The sequence below is a fragment of the Orbicella faveolata genome, unplaced genomic scaffold (assembly GCF_042242905.1).
Source record: "Orbicella faveolata isolate gen_17 unplaced genomic scaffold, um_ofav_v1 contig_34, whole genome shotgun sequence".
Taxonomy (NCBI): Eukaryota; Metazoa; Cnidaria; class Anthozoa; order Scleractinia; family Merulinidae; genus Orbicella; species Orbicella faveolata.
Window position 1 is genome coordinate 12,276,489 of NW_028301563.1, and position 19,819 is coordinate 12,296,307.

Sequence of the window (19,819 nt, forward strand, 5' to 3'; positions counted from 1 at the left end):
AATTTCGGGTAAGGAATACGAGAAGCATGTTATCCGGCCATTCTTCAGCATTGACAACACTCTGGGCGATGAGTCATGGTTATGCAAGATCATGAAATGGTTTGCAGGTAAACGATTTTTTTTGCTTGACCACTGATTCAGCAAAAAAAAAAAATGCACATAGGTTCAAGTCTGCTTTTGGTTTATGTATAAAAGCCATCAGTAAAGCAAATGGATAAAACCTACAGGATTTTATCAAATACTGGCCGTGCCTTTCATAGAATTGACTTGTTTTGTACGGAGGGAACAGTTTTAGTACATCGGGAGTATATGTTGCGATAAAGATAGCCTTGGAAAGATTTACATTGTTTACATTCTCTGCCTAAGATACCTCAAAAGGTTCATGGTTGGGTCTTCGGTGTAAGGACCATGTAGAGTATATTGTTTGTAAACGTTTAACAGTATCTCTCCTGAGCCATACTCTCGAATTGTGGTGGAAATAAGCGCAAATCACAAACGTGTATAGAGAAGACACAGGTGATAAGAGCTTCTCTGTAACAACTGCCATTCACCTTGGATCTGGATGAATGTTACGCGTAACTTTGCATGGGTGCTATACAGCCGAGTGCCTTGTTACTATTTGTAATTTTCAGGGCAGGGGCGTGACACTGATGTTGCTAGTGATGATGGAATTGATGCTCTTCGAACCAAAATCATGGATGTTTTGAGACAGGAGCCATACATGGGGGAGAAGATACCAGTGAAGTAAAGTGATATGACTGACAAGAGAAAGAGATCTTCACGCCTTTGCAATAACAGCAGTTGCACAAGAGGCCTGTAAAGAGGATTTAAGATCTATGGTCTCCCATTGAGACCTTTTTGGGTTTCTTTGCAACTTAATTGCTTGTGAATGTCTGTTTCGTTTTATATATTTCATTTATGCCCTTTCGTGCACTTCGTAGTGCTACACGGGGGTAGTGTAGTATATTTAGGGTTTGTCTGTTTGTGTATCTGCCATTATTTTTATCACATCAACACAACTAGTGTTTCCATTTTCCCTCAATCTTTACATTACTTTGTATTTACCGTATTTTCTCGATTAAACGCCGTGTGGCGTTCATTTCAAACTTGGCCTTGTACGTAGACCCGACATTTAGTTTTTCCTGCATTTTTTAGCCTTGAGTTTATTAGCAAAGGTTTTTGTTTATCATTTTGGACAGCCATATATTTAACCATTATGGTTTAACCTAGTACTATACCTCAAATAAATGCTAGAAGGGCTTATTTACAACTCTATCTTAGAGAATCGACATTTGATTTAGAAACTATGGTACTATCCTGGGAAAGAGGTTTTGGAACGTATATACTTTATTTGTAACTGCACTAGATTCATTGAAATATCGAGATTATTAATTGAGGCTACGTAAGTGGAAAGAACCAAGGAAATACCCTCCAATGAATTTATTAAAGACGAAATGCGCGTTCTTATCGAGAAACTAGGATTTTTGACGAGCCATGTCTTATATTTGATTAAACATAAAATTTCCATGAAGTATTACTTGGGGATTTTTCATGTACTTTCTTTCGAATTTTACAGGGAAAATATCCGTAAAAATCTTTCGACGGGAATTTTCCATTTATATGTCATCTTGATAACATATAGCATTTCCCAAGATTTTTTCTGTGAAATTTCGCTATGGGAACTATCAATTATCCCTTTTATGGAATCTTCGAAGCCCATGTTTTGGAATGTCATCTTTTTTCTCCGGTTAGGACATTTGAATGCAACGTACACTTTATTACGAAACTATAAAAACTCTTGGTTACAATAAAAAATAATTGAAACAGAAAATTAGTTACATCCACACAGAATAACTAAAAAGCTAATCGAGATGAGTGAAATGAAATAGTATTAATTATTTTACATAGAAAAGTTGGTTGACATTATAGCTTCAGGGGGGTGGAGGGCAGTAAGGAGACAAAATATGGGAAAAATGAAAAATATAAATAAGTAAGTGCAATAAGTCACTAAATACCTGGGAATAAAGTAAATTAGCAATAAATAAGCCACCAGGAAGTGCCAGGTGAATGTCGGCAATATGGTTGTAAGATCTTTTGTTTAACTGTTTGTTTTTAAAAATTTTGAGGTGGAGATGTTTAATACTTGAATACTGTTTTAAATTGATTAGTTATTTTGTTTGATTGTTTTTTAGGTGGTTCAACTTCGAAAAGGTCGTTGAAGCTTTGGTAGCTGAAAATGTCTATCACATGAATGTGGAACAACTTCAAACGTATGCCAAAGAAGTGTGCTTTATCGAGGATGAAGACCAGTTCTACGCCATGTCGCATTTTTATCACGACCTTGGAATGATTGTAAAGCACCGCAGCACAGTCATACTGAAGGCGCAATGGTTAATTGAGCTATTCAAGATGTTGATAACCATACCACCCTTCAACAAAGCGGTAGGAAGACGTTATGCTTAGCACTTAAAAAGCCTATCTTCTATACGAAACGTCTAGCGTATTCCCCAAACAAACTCTTGGTCAAATGGACTTACGTATATTTTTATTGGGGACAGCTTTTAAAGGAGGTCTGTTCCTCTGTGTGAAGACAAGGGTATTAGCGGTGTGAGTTACTGAAGTAGCTATTTACCATGGATTAAAACTACCTTCAAAGAAAGTAAGTCTCAAAGTAATAGCTTAGACGTGGTGAAACCAAAACAAGCTGCCGGGATAGTTCAATTGAGCAAGATTAAGGAAGATTATGAAAGACGGACCTGTAAAATGCGGGCTGAAGTCTTAAGATACATCATACCTCAGTGACATAACTTTTAACGAGAGGCGATTTCCGTTTTTTCCTCTTCGTCTTTTGCCGATTCTAGTGAACATACATGAGACAAATTAAGAACGCAAGGTCCAGCAGGGTTATAAAAATAATCCCTTAGAATTGTAGTACAATTATGGCCTCGCTAACCATCGGTCAGTGGTTATAGCACTCATGTGATATATGGGAGGTAATGGGTTCAAATACCGTCGGGGACTCAGATTTTCTCTTGTCACATGTTCGTGGCATATTGAGCTTTGTTTTCACAAATCTTCCTTTGCTTCAATAAAAAGGAATTGTGCAACTTAAGACTGTTTTTTGTTTGTTGTTAGGATCCCGTAGAATCCAAGTACTGGCTAGAGGTAGAGACAAGCGGTATCCTCAGCATGGAACTTGTCGATCGTGTCTTTTCCAAATTCATTCAGCAAGGCCTTGTCAAGGAAGACATCTTGGACATGATGGAGCGATTTGGTTTGATCGCAAAGTTCTCAGCTTCGCCAAGTGATATGAAGTACTTTGTACCCGCTCAACTTAAGTCGCCACCTGAAGACCTTGCTAAACTGGAGCCATCGCCCACCAATCCTTGCCCGTTGTATCTTCACTTTGTGGATGGTTTTGTTCCGCATGGATTCTTCTCTCAGTTTGTTTCAAGATCGATAGCTTGGTGTTCCAAGATTGGATCCGTACAACCCCCAAACCTGTACCGAGATGGAGCTTGGCTTGTTGTTGGTCGACAAATAATACATGATATGATTCTGATTTGCAAAAAGAAGTTCATCAAGATTTCCCTCTAGCAAAGAGCTGAAGAGGAAGCAGTTCCAGTTTCGACATCACCAGAAACAGCAAGAAGTGTGCGATTGTTTCTGGAAGACACTTTGCAAGATTTGTTGAAACAGTTTCAGTACCTTGGTAATCTGCGGTACGAGTTCTGTGTTGCATGCCCCTACTGTCTACAGGGAAGTCAGCAGTGTGTAAACCACAGCCAAACCTTATGCTCACACGAAGATTGTTTGCATTTCCTTGAAATAAAACAAGGAGAACGCTTGATCTGCATGAAAAGCGTCAGTGACAAAGTACTCACAGTTCGTGGTCTGGAAAAGTGGTATTCACAAAGGACAAGCCAGGTATGATTTTTGAATAAAAAGTAATATATTTCACGAGTAATATCACCAGTGGTTGACATTGTAGTTGAGCTTGGGTGTTACAAAACAACGCAAAATGTATTATTTACCTATATCAGGTATTATTAAGAACTGGATCGTTGGATAATGCAATTCGAGAGTTTTCATTGGCTTATTCATCATGGGTTATGAGCTATTATACCATGCTCTAAGAATATGATAAGCGTACGCGTGATTTTTTTGAGCGTTTTTATTTTCGTTTTAGTTTAGCTTTCCATATTTTCGTAGCGTTTTTAATAAAGCAATTAATCCACTCGCCCTCGTTGGATTTGGGACGATTATAGTCAACTTGGCGCTACGCGCCACTTAGCCTATCTAACATCTCATATCCAACGCGCGCTCGTGTATAATTGTTTAATAGTCGTCACCATTACTTGCCATTAGGGCAGCATTCAAAAGGAGGAATGCGGCAATCATTCAAACAGCTAAAGATCTGTTAAGGTCGCAATCAACAGTAATGGGATTCCCTTGTCTTGTTTTGACATCTGACAAGCTTGGAATAAAGCCAATAGAGGAATTCCCACAGTTAACTTCTCCCTTGTATTCACTTTCGTTTTCGTGATGCGAAGCCAAATAAACCAAGTTGAAAAGATGATGTAGTCTTGCATTGCAAGAAGAGTGCATTTCATGCCCGGTTACAATATATACCCACAAATTTGGCTTTGATGCATTTTTATTAAGGCGTTTTCATTTTCTTGCAGGATTTATGTCTTTCCTCTGTAGCCGGCACATCTCAGGGCGAGCCAGTACAAGATAATCCAGGGAAGTCCGAGAGGGTTTTGAAAGTAACTCTCTTAGGCAGTGAGTGGAGGTCTAAAAAGGGAGGCTTGTCAACCGTAAACAGAAAGCTTGCCTTCCAGCTTGCAGAACACATGGAAGTAGAAGTCACTCTATTAGTCCCACCGTCAGCCTGCTCTGAAGAAGAAAGGATAGACGCTAAGAGCCACAACATTGCCATTAGAGAAGCAGAGAGACTCGTGGGCTACGACTCCCTTGAATGTTTGATTGTCCCACCAGGAGACCTTGCCATTGACGTTGTTCTGGGTCATGGAGCAAAGCTTGGTAAACAAGTCCAGGTCATTAAAAAATCGCACAGTTGTAAGTGGGTCCAGGTAGTGCATACTGCACCTGAAGAACTCGGAATGCACAAGAACTATTCCAAGGCCATTTCCAAAGGTGAAGAGAAGCACCGAACAGAAGTAGACTTGTGCAAGTTGGCAAATCTTGTTGTAACTGTTGGACCCAAGTTGAAGGACGCCTACACTGCTTACCTGCGATCGTGCAAAGAACACCAAGATGTCATTCAGCTGACTCCAGGTATTTTCAGTGAATTTTCAGTCATAAAGCAAGCCACTTTCGGGAGCGAGAAGTTTAGAGTGCTGACCTTTGGTCGCGGTGATCCAGAAGACTTCAGTCTCAAAGGATATGACATCGCTGCTAAAGCAATAGTTGAACTGAAAGACAGCTCGTACCGTCTGATATTTGTGGGGGCACCAGATGGAAAAGAGGAGGACGTCGCAGAGAACTTGCTACAATGTGGAATCTCAAAAGATCAACTGGTCGTTAGGAAATTTATGCAGAATAAGGAAAGATTGAAGGAGTTGTTTTGCGAGGCGGACCTTGCCATCATGCCCTCCAGGACGGAGGGTTTTGGACTAACTGCGCTGGAAGGCTTGTCTGCTGGTCTTCCCATTCTTGTGAGTGGAAACTCGGGTTTTGGAGATGCACTGCGTTCGTTACCATTAGGAAAGCCATTTGTGGTGGAGTCAGCTGAGCCTAAAGAGTGGGCCAAAGCAATCAAAGCCGTCCGTCTGAAAGACCGAGCAGAGCGGCTGCAAGAGATTCAAAGACTGCGAACAAGTTACGAAGATACTTTCAGCTGGGAGAAGCAGTGTGAAGCTCTTGTTCAAAAAATGTGGCGATTGATTGATGGTAAGACTTTCATTCGTCGCGTAGTTTTCACTTTGGGTCCAATATAATGGAATTGTTCAGAGTTATTTCAACACATGCCGTTTGGAAAGTAAAGGCTAGGTTTTTCTTGGCCTTATTCTCGAAAAGTGGTGTACATTTTATGAAAAGGTTTTTTCAAGATGAATGTAAAAAATACACTGACGTTAAAGGCCTTTGAACGAAAATATTCGAAACAATAAAAGACAAGTATTCTAGATGACAAGTTAAATCAATCGCGTGCAGAACGTTTGGTACCAATTCATTCCACAGAAGACATTTCGCAGTCGCCAAATGTAGAGGGTTTCTTGAAATATTTGATACCACTCTTATAAGCAATGTATAAATTTCATACGTGGGAGAAATCTTGTCATGCGAAAGAGATTTGTGTGAAAGATGTGAAGTGCTTAGTTTTCGGAGCCAATGTTTTGGAAAGTTTATCAGAGATATGAAAACAAGTCTAATGTAATTTCTGTATATACGAAGACGACCGCTTTAATTTTCATTTGAAAATACAAACAGGCAACAGTTATCCACTGGATAATGATTTGACCGGTGGATTGCGTTATCTGCCCTTTGATCAAATGGCCCCTGTTATCCATATTTTTCACAGTTTTTCTTGAACTGGACGCAAAGTTCAACGATCTAGGGATAACACTCGTTTTACAAGCGAATCCCTGCATCAAAGATTTGCCAATCCTATGTGAACAGAATCGGTTCTGATGGCTAGTATCTTTTTCTTCATTACTGCTGAGAAGTTTTGGTTTAATTTGGACTGTCAACAAGTTATTTGTCCCCTCAAATGAAATCTTTATACAAAATATGTACAGTCGTTAGTGGCAAATCTTTCTTGTAACTTATATTTTCTACCATTTGTTTATTTGTTACATACACTCTTCTCTCTCACAGGTTAACAAGGCTAGACCGCTTCACTGTGGCGATACATGACTCAAGAAACTCCTGAGGAAACAATGAACTGTTGCAACTGCTTAAAACGGAAGGAAAAAGTGCGTTTGAAGAACTTTATGTTATCTTAACATGCACATTGTGTAGCACAGGTATTATACAACTAGGAAATAAGTTTAAAAGCGTAACCTCTAACATTAATGTCAGTTGAAGCCCGCCTCAAGACCACTCCGTCAGTGCGATCAACTCATTACTACAGGCACGTTTTTTGACGAGAAGTTAAGAAAACGCTTAGTCAGTCATTTTCTTGTTACTTTTTTTTAAAGAATCCCTTGAATACGACCACAATATTGATGTAGTTTTAGTGACAGTAACGGGATTCCTCTGTATAACGTCTTGGAATGCTGAGATGTTATCTTTCAGAAGTAGCTTAAAGTTTTACGTTTCCCAATTTTTTAATTTGACAGATAGTCCATTTTAGCTGCCAGTGCTACACAAAGTCTTTGCAAAACATTCCAAAAGACGGGTGCTTTGATAATATATTTTTCACGCAAAGTGTTAATACTTTTTAGTTTGAGAATTTATTGTATAGTGTAGCTGTCGCTAAGAATTTAAGTTTACACTCAGTGCTTCGGAAAAGGTCGAACATTTTCATAAAGGACCTACGTGTGATAATGTAAAAGGCAACTATATTACTCAAAAAAAAAAAAAAAAAAAAAGAATCAATTATGTAATTAGTTTTTGAAAAGTATGGTATTTTATATCTTTAAAGAGTTAACCTGTAAATTTGTCCGAAAACTTAGGCTTTTAATTTTTGTAGGGGTCTCCAATTAACCCTGTAGTACAAGTAAAACTTGAGCAGGAACGTGTCCAAGTAAACTGATTGAAAGACTGATCAATTCATTTAACGATCGTCAAGGTCGCGCAGGACCTTTACCCACGAATAAATTGATATGATTTTTATAAACCGGAATTCTGGGAAAGGTGTCGCCTTTTAATCATTTTTGGATTCTCTGAAACAGTTTTAGAATTTGAATTCGCTAAGAATGAAGAGGAATATTCACGGATGACTGTTATCTTCCAGGCACATCGTGTGTTATCATGATACTTAAATCTACTAAAGTTAGAATTATGTAAAATGTGATTTTGTGCCTCAAGGTTTCAGGTCCAGGAACTTAGTGAATTGAATTGGTTTATAGTATAGATTCACGTGACAAAGTAAAAAGTAGATTATGGGCACTCCAAGATTGCCTAGAGAAACAATAAATATTAATAGAAACGTTCAGTGGTATTTTAGTGATAACGGGCTGAGTATGCAAAGGTGATAAGAACCTCTAATGCGCTGGACTCGGATCGAGCGGTCCTGGTTCGAGTCCTGGCCGGGGTCATTGTGTCTATCCTGGGCAAGACTCTTCCCTCTCACAAGGCCTTTCTCCGTTCAGTTGTATAAATGGTTACCGGTAAATTGTTAAGTTAAGTTACCGGTAAATTGTCGTCTTTAGTAATCGTAGATAGTTAGAGTGCGTTCGAGTTTTCGTAGGTTTGGTATGTTAAAAAAACAAAAATTCTAGGGAAGGCATTTTGTGACTGAGCTTTTAGATGGGCGTAAAATTAGTCTCCCTTCAGCAGGGGTGAAAATAAATGAAATGATCGCATAGCACGTGCATACGAGAGGGTTTGTTCTCGTTTATACATGTATTATGTGATATTAGTTACGACCGGTCAGTAAAATACATGGACTGCAGTCGGTAGACCGCATTTAGTCCGCAGTCCGCATTTTATACCTGAGTCGGCGTTTTATGCCCAGTCCGTAATGTTTAGTCCGCGTTTTATACCTAAGTTCACGGTTTATACCCAGACCGTAGTCCGTAGTCTGTAGTCCGCAGTCCGCAGTCAGCATTCCCCAGTGCGTGTTTTATACTGACCGTGTGACTCGACACCAATCATGCTTGTTCCGTCGGTATACGAGACGACGTGCTTTTATTACCAAAACTGACTAGGGCAATTATTTTGTTTACGAACACAACTTTGAATCGCCTTGGCTTTGGGGTAACAGCTTCCAGGCTTTTTCACTTCCGAAACAATGAAACGGAGGACATGTTGGTGTATCAAAGCAATCCTGGGGGAGTTGAAAGCTTTTTTCTATGTAAACACTTTCGTCGCGCGTTGGGTTTATGTTACACATTTTGTGCACAGAAATCTAGGCGAGAGACTGAAACTACACATTTCCTCCTTTGATTTATTCAGCAGAAAGCAGCGTTGGTTTTTGTCGAAGAGAAGAGGGTACACAACACGCACCCAAACTACAGCTTTTTGTTCGTACGGAAAGTCGTACACATTTCGTGAAGACTTGTCAGCAAGGTTTGTAAATGCCATTAACACTGACTTCGAACTTTAGATAAATAATCGCTACAGTCTTCAATAAGCTGCCTCGAAAAGTCTTACACATTTCGTGAAGACACGTCTGCAAGATTTTCAAATGCCATTAACACTGACTTCGAACTTAAAAATAACCAACTTCAGTATCCGCTACAGTCTACAATAAGCTGCCTCGACACTCGAAAGTCCACAATATTGCGCAACACTCGAAAGAAAGTACATGGATGAACAAAGAGATGACGTCATTTGCCCCTGAAGAATTTTTTTTGGGGGGGGGGGGGGGGGAGCGTAAATTAGTGTCCCCAGATAGATAGATACACATATCTCGAATTTTTATGCATTACGCGATTAGAACTGCGTTCTGTCGAACGCAGCAAGTGATTTTCTTCGCTGCATTACTGTCCTTATTTCGTAGCCGAATTAGAAGTTCACGAATAATTTGTATTTCGTGTTAGCTTATGTCGTCTTGATTTGTTTCGCGTTGACAGACATTCTTTGTTTCTGAGTTGAAAAACGAAGTACATTTCAATCCTTAACGCACGATCTTGAAGCAATACTCAATTTTCCTTTATGATATAAAAGCAGTATTCAATATTTATAGGAGCCACGACTTCTGATATTTATTGTTTCGCTTCAACACCCAGAACTAAAACTGGCGTGGCTTTCTTTTCTGAAACGAAAAATTTCGTTACTTCCTGAGGCCCCATTTATATGGTCTCGGATACCCGAGACAACCCTCTTCCCGAGTTACCCTGGCAGAGGTAACTTTTAACTCATTTCTTTGCAAAATTCAACCAAACGTTTACAAGAGGATCGCGAACCCGTTTCGGGAGGCAAGACAACTCGGATGAGCGAGTTGTCTCGTCTTGGCAGGTAAGGTAACCCTGATAAGGGGGACAACTTTTCTTCATATAAACGCTTTGGCTCGCCTAACCGGGACAACTCCTGGCGTGGCGAGTGTCACGTAATGCCTAGATTTAGGATTTAAAGCAGAGATTCGTATCATAGAAGTGACAATTAACTCGGCAAAACCCACCGTGATCGAATGACCGAGGGAAACTCAAAGAAAGAGGGATATTTGCACATTTAATTATTCAATAAGGGTTATGAATAATCATGCTGGGTCAACTTTGACTCGGCCTACAGGGACTACGCTTTCACATATAAACTCTCGATACTGCAGTTGCCTCAGGGAGAGGCTGAAGTTGTCTCGGCGTCCCGAGACCATATCACTGGGTTCTTAGTTTAAGCTTCGGCCGTCAATGAAGTGCTAAGACATTGCTTCCTGACTGAAGAGGGAAGCAAAAAATGGTGTCACAGTTTTGTTCACATTGCTTTTTAGTTTCAAAATAAGATGGCAAAACTGTAGATCACTTTGATTATAAATTACTGCTTTCTCCATTTACTTTTATCAAAATTCACTCACACCGTCTTCCCAGTCCTAACTACTTTATAGAGGAAACCGCTTCGAAAGCCAGCTTTTAAACGTTAACCCAGTATTAAAAGTTAACCGAAATGCATATTAATCTTTCTTTGTATAGAAATGTTTCTCTCTGCTTATGCTTTGTATAAATTGAGATTATTTTAATTCAAAAGTGTAGGGCAAACAATATGAACAGAAAACGTCAGTGACAAGTTGCAAAACACATGAGTTGCAAAACTGAAATTAAAATTCTCGCTAATCTCCTGGGTTACCTTAACCGGGCTTTGAACGACACTGTTCTGGTAATTAACTCGAAAAAGCTTCCCTTAAAGGATTTCATTCATGGTATTTTGTGTTATTTTGGACGTGCAAAATTACCTTTAAATTGAACGAAACCTGAAAATACTAGTTAACTAAGGTGAAAAAACACATAAGAAATAATAGTAAACCATAACTGAACAAGGATGGTAAGGGATGGACAAGATTGACACGAATTACAAACGACTAACTTGAAAAATTTTAGGTTAAACTTTTCGAGACGCGCAAACTGTGACGTTGCTCCTTTAATCTAGACAATCCATGAACAGAAAACCTCAGCGAAAAACTACAAAACTAAAATCAAAATTCTCGCAAATCCTAACCCGGCCCTGGTAATTAATTCGAAATAGCATAATCCAGACAATCTAGTGTGATTAAACCAAGTCCTTCCGATGATCAAAACGCGACAAGTTCCAGTCTAAACAGGAAACAAACAAACAGAGACAACTGGTTTCAGAACCATCAATTCAGCAGGGTACAGAGGATCAAATTAAATTAAGTGATCCACTCTGCTAAAATAACATAGAGAGACTAAGACGCTTAATGGACCGAATGTTTTCTGCGCATTTTTATTTGATGCTTTGTTCTTTTTCCGCTCCCTGTATTTGTCTCTTCTTGACGGTTTTCAACTTCGACGCTGTGCTCAGCACTTTCCAAATCTCCATTCGCGCAACTTTCCCGTTAGTTGCCATGATCGCTATCGGGGAATGTGCGCATGCGCGTGTGAGGGCATAACGGGGCTCAGCTGATAACTGAGAATTAGTCAAACTTTTTAATTACTGATGGCAAAGATCTGAGATCTGCAGAAATTCGTGATAACTGAGAAGTGTTAACCGATAGCCGAGAAATCGCCGAAAATTTAACTGATAAATATGGGTTATTGACCAAGCGTGAAGTCAAGATGGCTGGACATTCATGTTTATAGACCGACACGGAGTCGAGGTAAACTTGCAACAAACGAACGCACTGTGCCATCTTGACCTAAATAGCCAACTGGTCTGCCTCCTGCCAGTTGGGATTCTTAACTATGTTACCTTTATTTGAAATATTTGTTTCCGTTGTTTTAGTGGCATGCCTGTAAACTAGCTAAGCTTAGTGTTTGTATAGCTAAGTGCATGGCCACTATAAAAAGATTTACATTACACTTTACATGTTTTTTACATGCCTGGTCAATAAGGGATTTATTATATGGATTTCGGGGAAATTTTTCCTGCGGGATAGAGCGAAAATTCCGAGCGGGTCAAATAGTGCCATCTTGCCCGCTAGGATAGCCAATCACATCACAGTATTTGGTTCATCTCGCCCGCTCACGGAGTTAGCCATTTTTAACAGAGATTTCAGAAAGAAAGAGACCCAAAGGCAAAGCTGTGACGAAGTACTATTACCCAGGCACTCCCATCCTGCTAACGTTTGACATAATGCTTTTATGACGTCACACGGCCTCTGGAGAGCGTCAGATTCGCACATTCCTAACTTATCGCTCAAACCGCTTGTCAAGTCTGACGTCTCATGCAAATCAGTGTAATGTCATCGATATCAACTCATGTACGATATAGTAAGTATCCTCTTAAAGTCACAGTCATCTGTGAACTATTTTTACACCTAATTGAAATTCCACCGTCCCAATACTCGCACGCATGACTGATCAACTGATGCAACATGCAAATTAACCACCCTTAAATAAAGCATCAAAAGAAAAGCTTTTATCTCAGACACCGCAGGAAAAGCTCTTAATTGTTTTCCAAGGTACTGTAATTTCCACTAAAGGTTACAGCAAACGGTTGTAGACATACTGGTTAAAACAATTTCGTGGGAAGGCGCCTGGGTTTTTATTTTGGTGATTGAAGTAATGCACAGAAAATGAATTGGGCAGCTTTGACGGCTAAGAGGAATCTGTTAGGTTTGCACCAATAAACTTTGCATATTCACCCTTGAAAGTGAAAGGCCCTGCCTGAAACTGTGTACAGATTGCAGCGCCGGCCATGACTTCTCTTCAGCCCACAACAAACGTCTCCCGAAAGACGCAATTGATCTCCCGTCACGGGTTCTTTTTGCGAGTAACAGATGACACAGTTGAGGGGAGTCAACAACGAATCGGTGATGTTTCTAGTAAGTTTAATTCTTCTGTTTACTACACACACATGTATCGTACACACTGTAAAACCAACAGGTCTTAAACAGCGAGTGCAATTGTTCCTACTAAGTTCGCTAATGAAAGATAAACAAATTAAACAAACCAGGATAAACAAATTAGCCCGGCTTCATGGTTTTAAAGTTTTAATTTTCGATCATTTTATGCTTGCCGGTTTGTATTGTTCACAACTTGTGTCGAAGATTCGACGTAAATAACCAGGGGAAAGGAGTTCTCTCTTCATAAAGTCCTTAAGAATTTGTGGAGAATTATGATGACTTGGAAGGTTTGTCTTAATTAGGTGAAAGCGCTTTCAACAGGTATACCAGTTTGTGTAAGGCCACATTACATCTCGGCCGTCTTTTGGACTGAAAAAGATCACACCGCTTCTGAGAGAGTCACGTGACAATCTTGCAAGACAAGTTAAAGTCGCGCTAGGGTTGTTGCAAAAGTGAAAATATTAAGCATCAAATAATTTTTTTTCAAATGTTAAGCATATGTGTTTGTCATTTGGAATATAGTCTGATAGCAATTACGTTATATTGGGAAAATTCGATATCTGGGCGCGGCGAAACAATTTTGCAGACGAGTGGTTTGACGAGAAGTTTTGAATTAATTTATTTATTAAAAAAAAATCAGTGATCGACTGTAATGTTAAGTGACTTCAAAACACTGTTATGTCTGGCTTACTGCTACAAAAGGCCTGCCCTACAGGGCCTTACCCAGAAAGTGAGGTAATGTCTGTGGTCAAATTCTTTTCCTAGGTATTTAGCAATGTTTTACTTTCCCCCTTTAAAAAGAAAAACAACCAAAACGAAAAAAACAAAAACAAAAACAAAAACAAAAAGAAAAGGCTAAGGCAAGTGTCTCGGTTTGCCTAGCACTGGCTACGTCCCTGACCTACCTTACGACAAAGACCAGGCCAATTAATAAGAGGCATAAGACCTTGATCTATATCTTGATATCTTGCGAGAGGTGAATTGAGGGGCGTGAATAGTTTTTCGGATCGACGGATTTGGCCGCTTGTGCACTGATCTCCTTACCACATTTGACGTCATCTGTGATCTATTACTGAACAGACGCACACCAACATATCATGGACTCTATTTGTTTTATATTTTTATATGATAAATAAACATTTTATAAGAAAACACCGCGCATGAGCAGTACCAAAGATTTTCTTGCTAAGATTTGAGCTTGTAGCGCTTGCTGTATGTTTCATGAATGTTCTCATTTTTCAAGGGTGTTTTCAACACGCTAAGCAATTTCTTTGGCAACTTAATTGTATCGCAAAAGAATTTTGAGAAGAGTTTGCTTGTCTGACAGCGCTTTGAGTTAAAGATCAAGATAAACTTTTAGATCTCGTTGCATTGGAAAGCTAGCATAGATGTACACACATAAGCTGCCAAACGGGGTCGCGCTGAAGTACACACAAGTTTACCAACTTACATTTATCTTTGACTTCGTTTTGCCAGAGCCGTTGACAGAGAAATGTTCATTCTAAAATTGATTTGCAGCTACCCTTGAAATGATATCTGTTGCGCCAGGGGAAATTGTGTTACGAGAAGTATCTAATAGATATATCGGGATGGACAGTAAAGGAAACCTCTTGACCTACGTAAGTATCAATGATGTCACTGATTAATGCCAATGAGGATTTAGTCATACACGCACGCAACGCGCGCGAATTAATGCACGCGCGCGCGGTCACCCAGCCTCCCTTTCCTCGTTTCTTCCTTCCTTCACTTACGTGCTCGCTCTCTCGCTCGATCGAATCTAGATCATTTAACTTAACCTATGTCCTTAACTTTCAACAGAGCTCCTTGGTGGAAGATTGTTTTTTTAAAGAACATCATAACACGAATGGCTACAGTTCATTTGAGTCCAAGCCTCACGCAGGCTGGTTCCTTGCACTGACAAACGATGGCAGAGCAAAGCCTGGGTCCAAAAGCTGCATCCGGCCAGAGATCCGTGGAATTTTTATCAAGAAGAGTTTAATCTGTTAATGGATTTTCCACTGGATACTAAATTCTTGGTGCATTTGATAATGCTAATAGCGCAATAACTTTATTTTAGTTGGACTAGAGTGTAAGTAAAATAGATGATGTTCATGGGCGGATCCAGAATTTTTCTTAGGAGGGGTGCGTCACTAAGGAATGACGTAACTGACTGGTCAGGTAAACAAATTTTAAAAGCGAATACGAAGGGGTCTTCATCTCAGACGGGGGAGGGAGGGAAATTGTTCACCCCTTGCACTCTCCCCCTAGATCCACCCTTGATATTTGAAGAAGTTCTAAGGTATTATTATATTATAAGAGGGTTTGATTTAATCTGTAGAACAGCACGTGACAAAATGCAAAAATCCTTTAGCAAGGGAAGATGATAAATCGTGAGAGCGATAGAAGTGGATTAAAGTAAAGACAGTCATGGAAGTACGAATCTGTATTTTTCGAAACAATCTTATTGCGCAATAAATTTCGCATTTCTCCGCATTGTTCTGAGTGAAAGCAAGAGAATATAATGTCTTGGCAAAAACTATATTTTGAAAGCTGAATGGAAATCGAATTCATTCCTTGTGTTAAAGTGAATTTCCACTCTTGCGTAACGTAAACGGGTTGAATATTCGTTTCTAAAATAAAATATACGAATATTATATTAAGGTGTGCCATGTTTATTTTGAGACAAATTTGGCCTCGTTTTTGAAACGAGACTGAAAGTTTTTCCTTTCCAACAATGACTTCCACCTTCCAATTATTGAGAACGGGGTAAAGAATATATTTAGTTATTTGCAACGGTATTTGAAACTTTGCAAACCCTGCCTGATTTTACTTATTTGCTGAAAAGGTTCTTGTATTTTTTTTGTAAAATTCATATTTACAGTAGAGTTTTTACTTTCCTATCATCTCATTTAACATATACTTCCTTTTCCCATTACTCACGCATTTTTCAGTTTCAAAAACGAGGCGTTCATAGCATGTAGAAGAAGCCCAATATGAAATTACAATGACAAGTAGTTTACATGTAATTGTCGTCTTAAAACTTAAAGGAAGGAAACTTCGACTTTTATTCAAAAATAGGGCTGCGTTTGTAAAACGAGACACTAAAAGGAAATACCCACGTCTCAAGGTAGCCACCTCCACCGATAACTTACATATAAGAAAATATTTGATGATACACAAAGGCCATCAGTAAGCGTTAATAATTGGACAATATCCCTAGGTTTTCTATGAGCTCCTTGTCGACGAGGCCCAGCCAGTTGACTTTCGCTCATACTTCATGAGCGGTCAGGAAATTTTTTTTTTCTTAGGTATCGTTTAAGGAAAAATTTCCCTTTCAAAATGTCGTGTGTGCGATCGTGCCCTGTTGTCATATAAAGAGTTGTTGTCGAGGGCTCATAGACTATAGCCATAGTTTTTGCGCCGAGCCTCATTTTGAAACAGAAGCAAAGAGCAGCTCATTTTGAAACAGAGGTAAAAGTCATATCCCGTCTCGGCACCAGGGAATTCTCACTGTCGAGGTCTAAGACGGCGTCTCAAATGCTAAGCACGTCAGTGTAAGTTTGGTACCAACAGGGATGCGAGATTGTTCTTCAATAAGCTACCGCTGGCCAAAAGAGACGATGTAGAAGATAAAATCACGTGCCGTTCCAAACAAAAAGAAAATGCAAAGGGAATTGACAGGGTGAGTGAAACGAAATTCTTTTAAATTGGTAGGCGTCAATCACGAGTAATCGAGGTGTGCAATAAAGTTAGACTAGTACACGCAAAATATCTTCAGTGTATCGCAAATCCACTTACATCAACAACAAACGACATGGTTCATTTCACGCCCAACACGTGGTCACTGAAGCATTTAAAATGCAGTCATGGCTTCTATCTCAGAGTAAACGAGAACAGCGTAGAGGGAAGCCGGGACGAAAATGATATTTACAGTGAGTAGAGAAATTTATTTCGCTAATTATAATGTAACGTATAACTTACAAAATGCCTGCGGGCTACGTTCGCGCCTAAGAATTATAACCCAGCCACAACTTAAGTGAAACGTTTCCTTCGCATTTTTTACCATTTATTTCCAAGAACGATCATTTTCTAGTTTCTCTTTACGATGTTGATACATTGTTAAGTAGGCAGGTGAGGAGATCATCAAGCGAGGAAGGGTTGTCGCCTTCATATAGAGCGATATTCTCTAAACTTACATTAAAGGAAATGCGTAATAGTCAGTTAGGAGTATAACTTCTTTAAGTCTACATGGCTTTAAGCAGTTTTCAGTTTCAAGAAATCGAGATTTGCATTCGAAAAGGCCGAGTGTCAATGAAAAAATGTATTTTTGATGTGAACTTCACTGAGTTACAACGTCTTGAAACTAAAAGAAAAGGAATTCTGACTGTTACTGAAAATATAGCATTGTCTACGTGTAGCCAGACACGGAAAAGAAAAACTCAATGACGGTGATGAACTTATTTTTTGACCAATTGATTGTCGGCCAGTTTTCCGCTTTCAATGTTAATTTAGATAATTTGGTGGAACGTCAAAATCGTAATTCGTTTTTGATGATTTTCACTTTTTGTAATTCGCCGTACATTGCGCTGTTCTTTTTAAATGGAATACTTGGAAGGCGATCTTAAATAAATTGGGTAGTCCCGTTATAATATTGGGCTCCCTGTGTGCACTTGTCTACACTGCACTCGTGTCCTTTGGTAGCTTTATTATACAGTTACAATATTAAAGTGTATCGATGCTTCGCACAAAGTCATCAGAAAATGAAAAAACTAGCTAGACAAATATTCTATCACTGAATACGGTGATTAATTTAGGTTTTTCACTTTCCAACGATGGCCAACGATGCCCAACTGTTTTAAGACGTTAACTTAGCTTGAGCCTGCGATCCAATCGAAAACCAGTACTTGTTTTTATAGGCGTCAATTGACCATAACCTGGATGTCAATATCAAAGATGTACGCTGTAAACCAAGGCTGCATGTTTCGGTCAACTTATTAGCAAGAGTATGGCCGCCATGTTGCGTAGTGGTCGTTGTCTTAACTTTGTTGACGCTTAAAAGAAACCTGCAGCACTAGCATTCCATTCAAAACCGAACTAACACTGTACTTAGGCAACAGGTCCCAGTTGTTCCATAATATACAAACAGGAATCAGTGAAACAATGACAGTTGTGGCCCAGCAGCAGCTGCTATTTCTTGTGTTTCTTTGTCAATAGTTTTTCTTGTAATGGAGTTCGTCGAGGCCGGTGTGGCCATGATAAAAGGAAAAGCTGCAGGACAGTACATTGCGATGGGTGCAAACGGAGAGTTATATACCACAGTAAGTAAGAACTGTCTGGTTTTGAATTGAATTGCCTAGAAGACAATATATAGTGCTCGGAATAACCGGGTAGAGACTCAAAAGCAATATCACTGATAAGGGTGGAATTAGAAGGTACTAGTTTTTTTTCTTTATACTCTTTGAGTCTTGATCTTGCTCCACTCAATCCTATTACATTACTTTTTTTGTGGTAACTCTTTTTAAAATTCCACAGACCTCCTCATCTCGGCCAGAATGTGTCTTCAAAGAGATTTGTGGGACCGAGTGCACTTCGTATCAATCCATGCTCAATCCTGACTGGTATCTAGCGCTGACGAAACAAGGCGAGGCGAAGCCTGGGCCCAAAACAAAACGCGGTCAGAGGGCTGTTACTTTCAGGAAAGAATCTTTGCTCTAAGATGATTGGACAGCGACTGATTCACAAAGTTGTCTAACTTGTAAAGAATAAAAGAAATAAACGTAAGCGTGCTAGATCTAATAAGGCGAACATAAGGATTCCCTTTAGCACCCTTCTTCCAATACGCGCTCCCTAGATGAATGCCGTTTTTTTTAAATAAGCACCCCTATTCCAATAAGCCCCCCATGACGAAAGTGACATTCGACAGGGTTATAGAATAGGCTGATTAGACCAGTGAATTATGTCTGCGCTCCTGTCTGAACGTAATATAGCCTGCGTGACAGGCGTTCAATGGTGAAGGAGAGGGAGTGGGGTTGGGGGAGTGTTCGAGCAACGATCGCTGAATATCCTGAAAGACAATTCTATTTTGCTCAGCCGAAATGTGGCAGCAGTTGTGATTTACGGTATTCTGTCTTTTCTCTACCTGCTCACGGTTTACGCCGTACTCTCTGTGACAGATGAGAATTTTTTCCTACATTCATTCCCTTGTTTTAAACTTAGATGATAATAATAATAATAATAATAATAATAATAGTAACAACAACAACAACAACAACAACAATAATAATAATAATAATAATAATATATCTAAACGCCATCTTGCTGGACAAAACATATTTTCTGTGGACAAGATTTTCAATGAGGCTTTGAAACATTTGCAATAGTCGTTTGAATTTTTCTGGCATATGTTTTCTCCCTTGTCAAATTTTATTTTGCATTAGTCGTCGCGATCCAGTACCCTAATATCCTCTAGCGCGACACAGATCGCGTGGACAACGTGTCAATCCATATATATCTGGTGTTCCAGCGCTGATTGACTGATTTCTGACAACTCGCTCAGCGTCGCATCAGTGGAGTTTCTTGGGCTCTAAGTGATGCGGGCAGGTTCTTCTTCCTTTTTTCATTTCCTATTTTCTTTCCCATGAAGAGCCTCGTAGTCTATGGGTAGCTGTGTAACTCATGTCTGGCTCAGTTATAGCCCTCAGTTATAAATGCTATACAGGGTAATCACTCACT

At 39.4% G+C, this 19,819-nt stretch overlaps 1 protein-coding gene and 2 pseudogenes across 2 annotated transcripts; all 3 read left to right on the forward strand.

The window, feature by feature from the left end:
• The first annotated feature begins 631 nt into the window (after positions 1–631).
• LOC110057052 (uncharacterized) lies at positions 632–8,122 on the forward strand (annotated as a pseudogene). The gene is made up of 5 exons (XR_016201700.1): positions 632–744; positions 2,193–2,442; positions 3,136–3,927; positions 4,686–5,916; positions 6,841–8,122. The product of XR_016201700.1 is annotated as an uncharacterized LOC110057052 (transcript).
• Positions 8,123–12,645: 4,523 nt separating this feature from the next.
• Positions 12,646–15,328, forward strand: LOC149104811 (fibroblast growth factor 1-like; annotated as a pseudogene).
• Positions 15,329–16,368: 1,040 nt separating this feature from the next.
• On the forward strand, positions 16,369–18,886 carry LOC149104812 (fibroblast growth factor 2-like). Its single transcript, XM_089271011.1, has 3 exons — positions 16,369–17,019; positions 18,302–18,405; positions 18,620–18,886. The coding sequence occupies exons 1-3, from the start codon at positions 16,902–16,904 to the stop codon at positions 18,800–18,802; spliced, it is 405 nt and encodes a 134-aa protein (XP_089127137.1). The 5' UTR covers positions 16,369–16,901; the 3' UTR covers positions 18,803–18,886.
• The last annotated feature ends 933 nt before the right edge of the window (positions 18,887–19,819 follow it).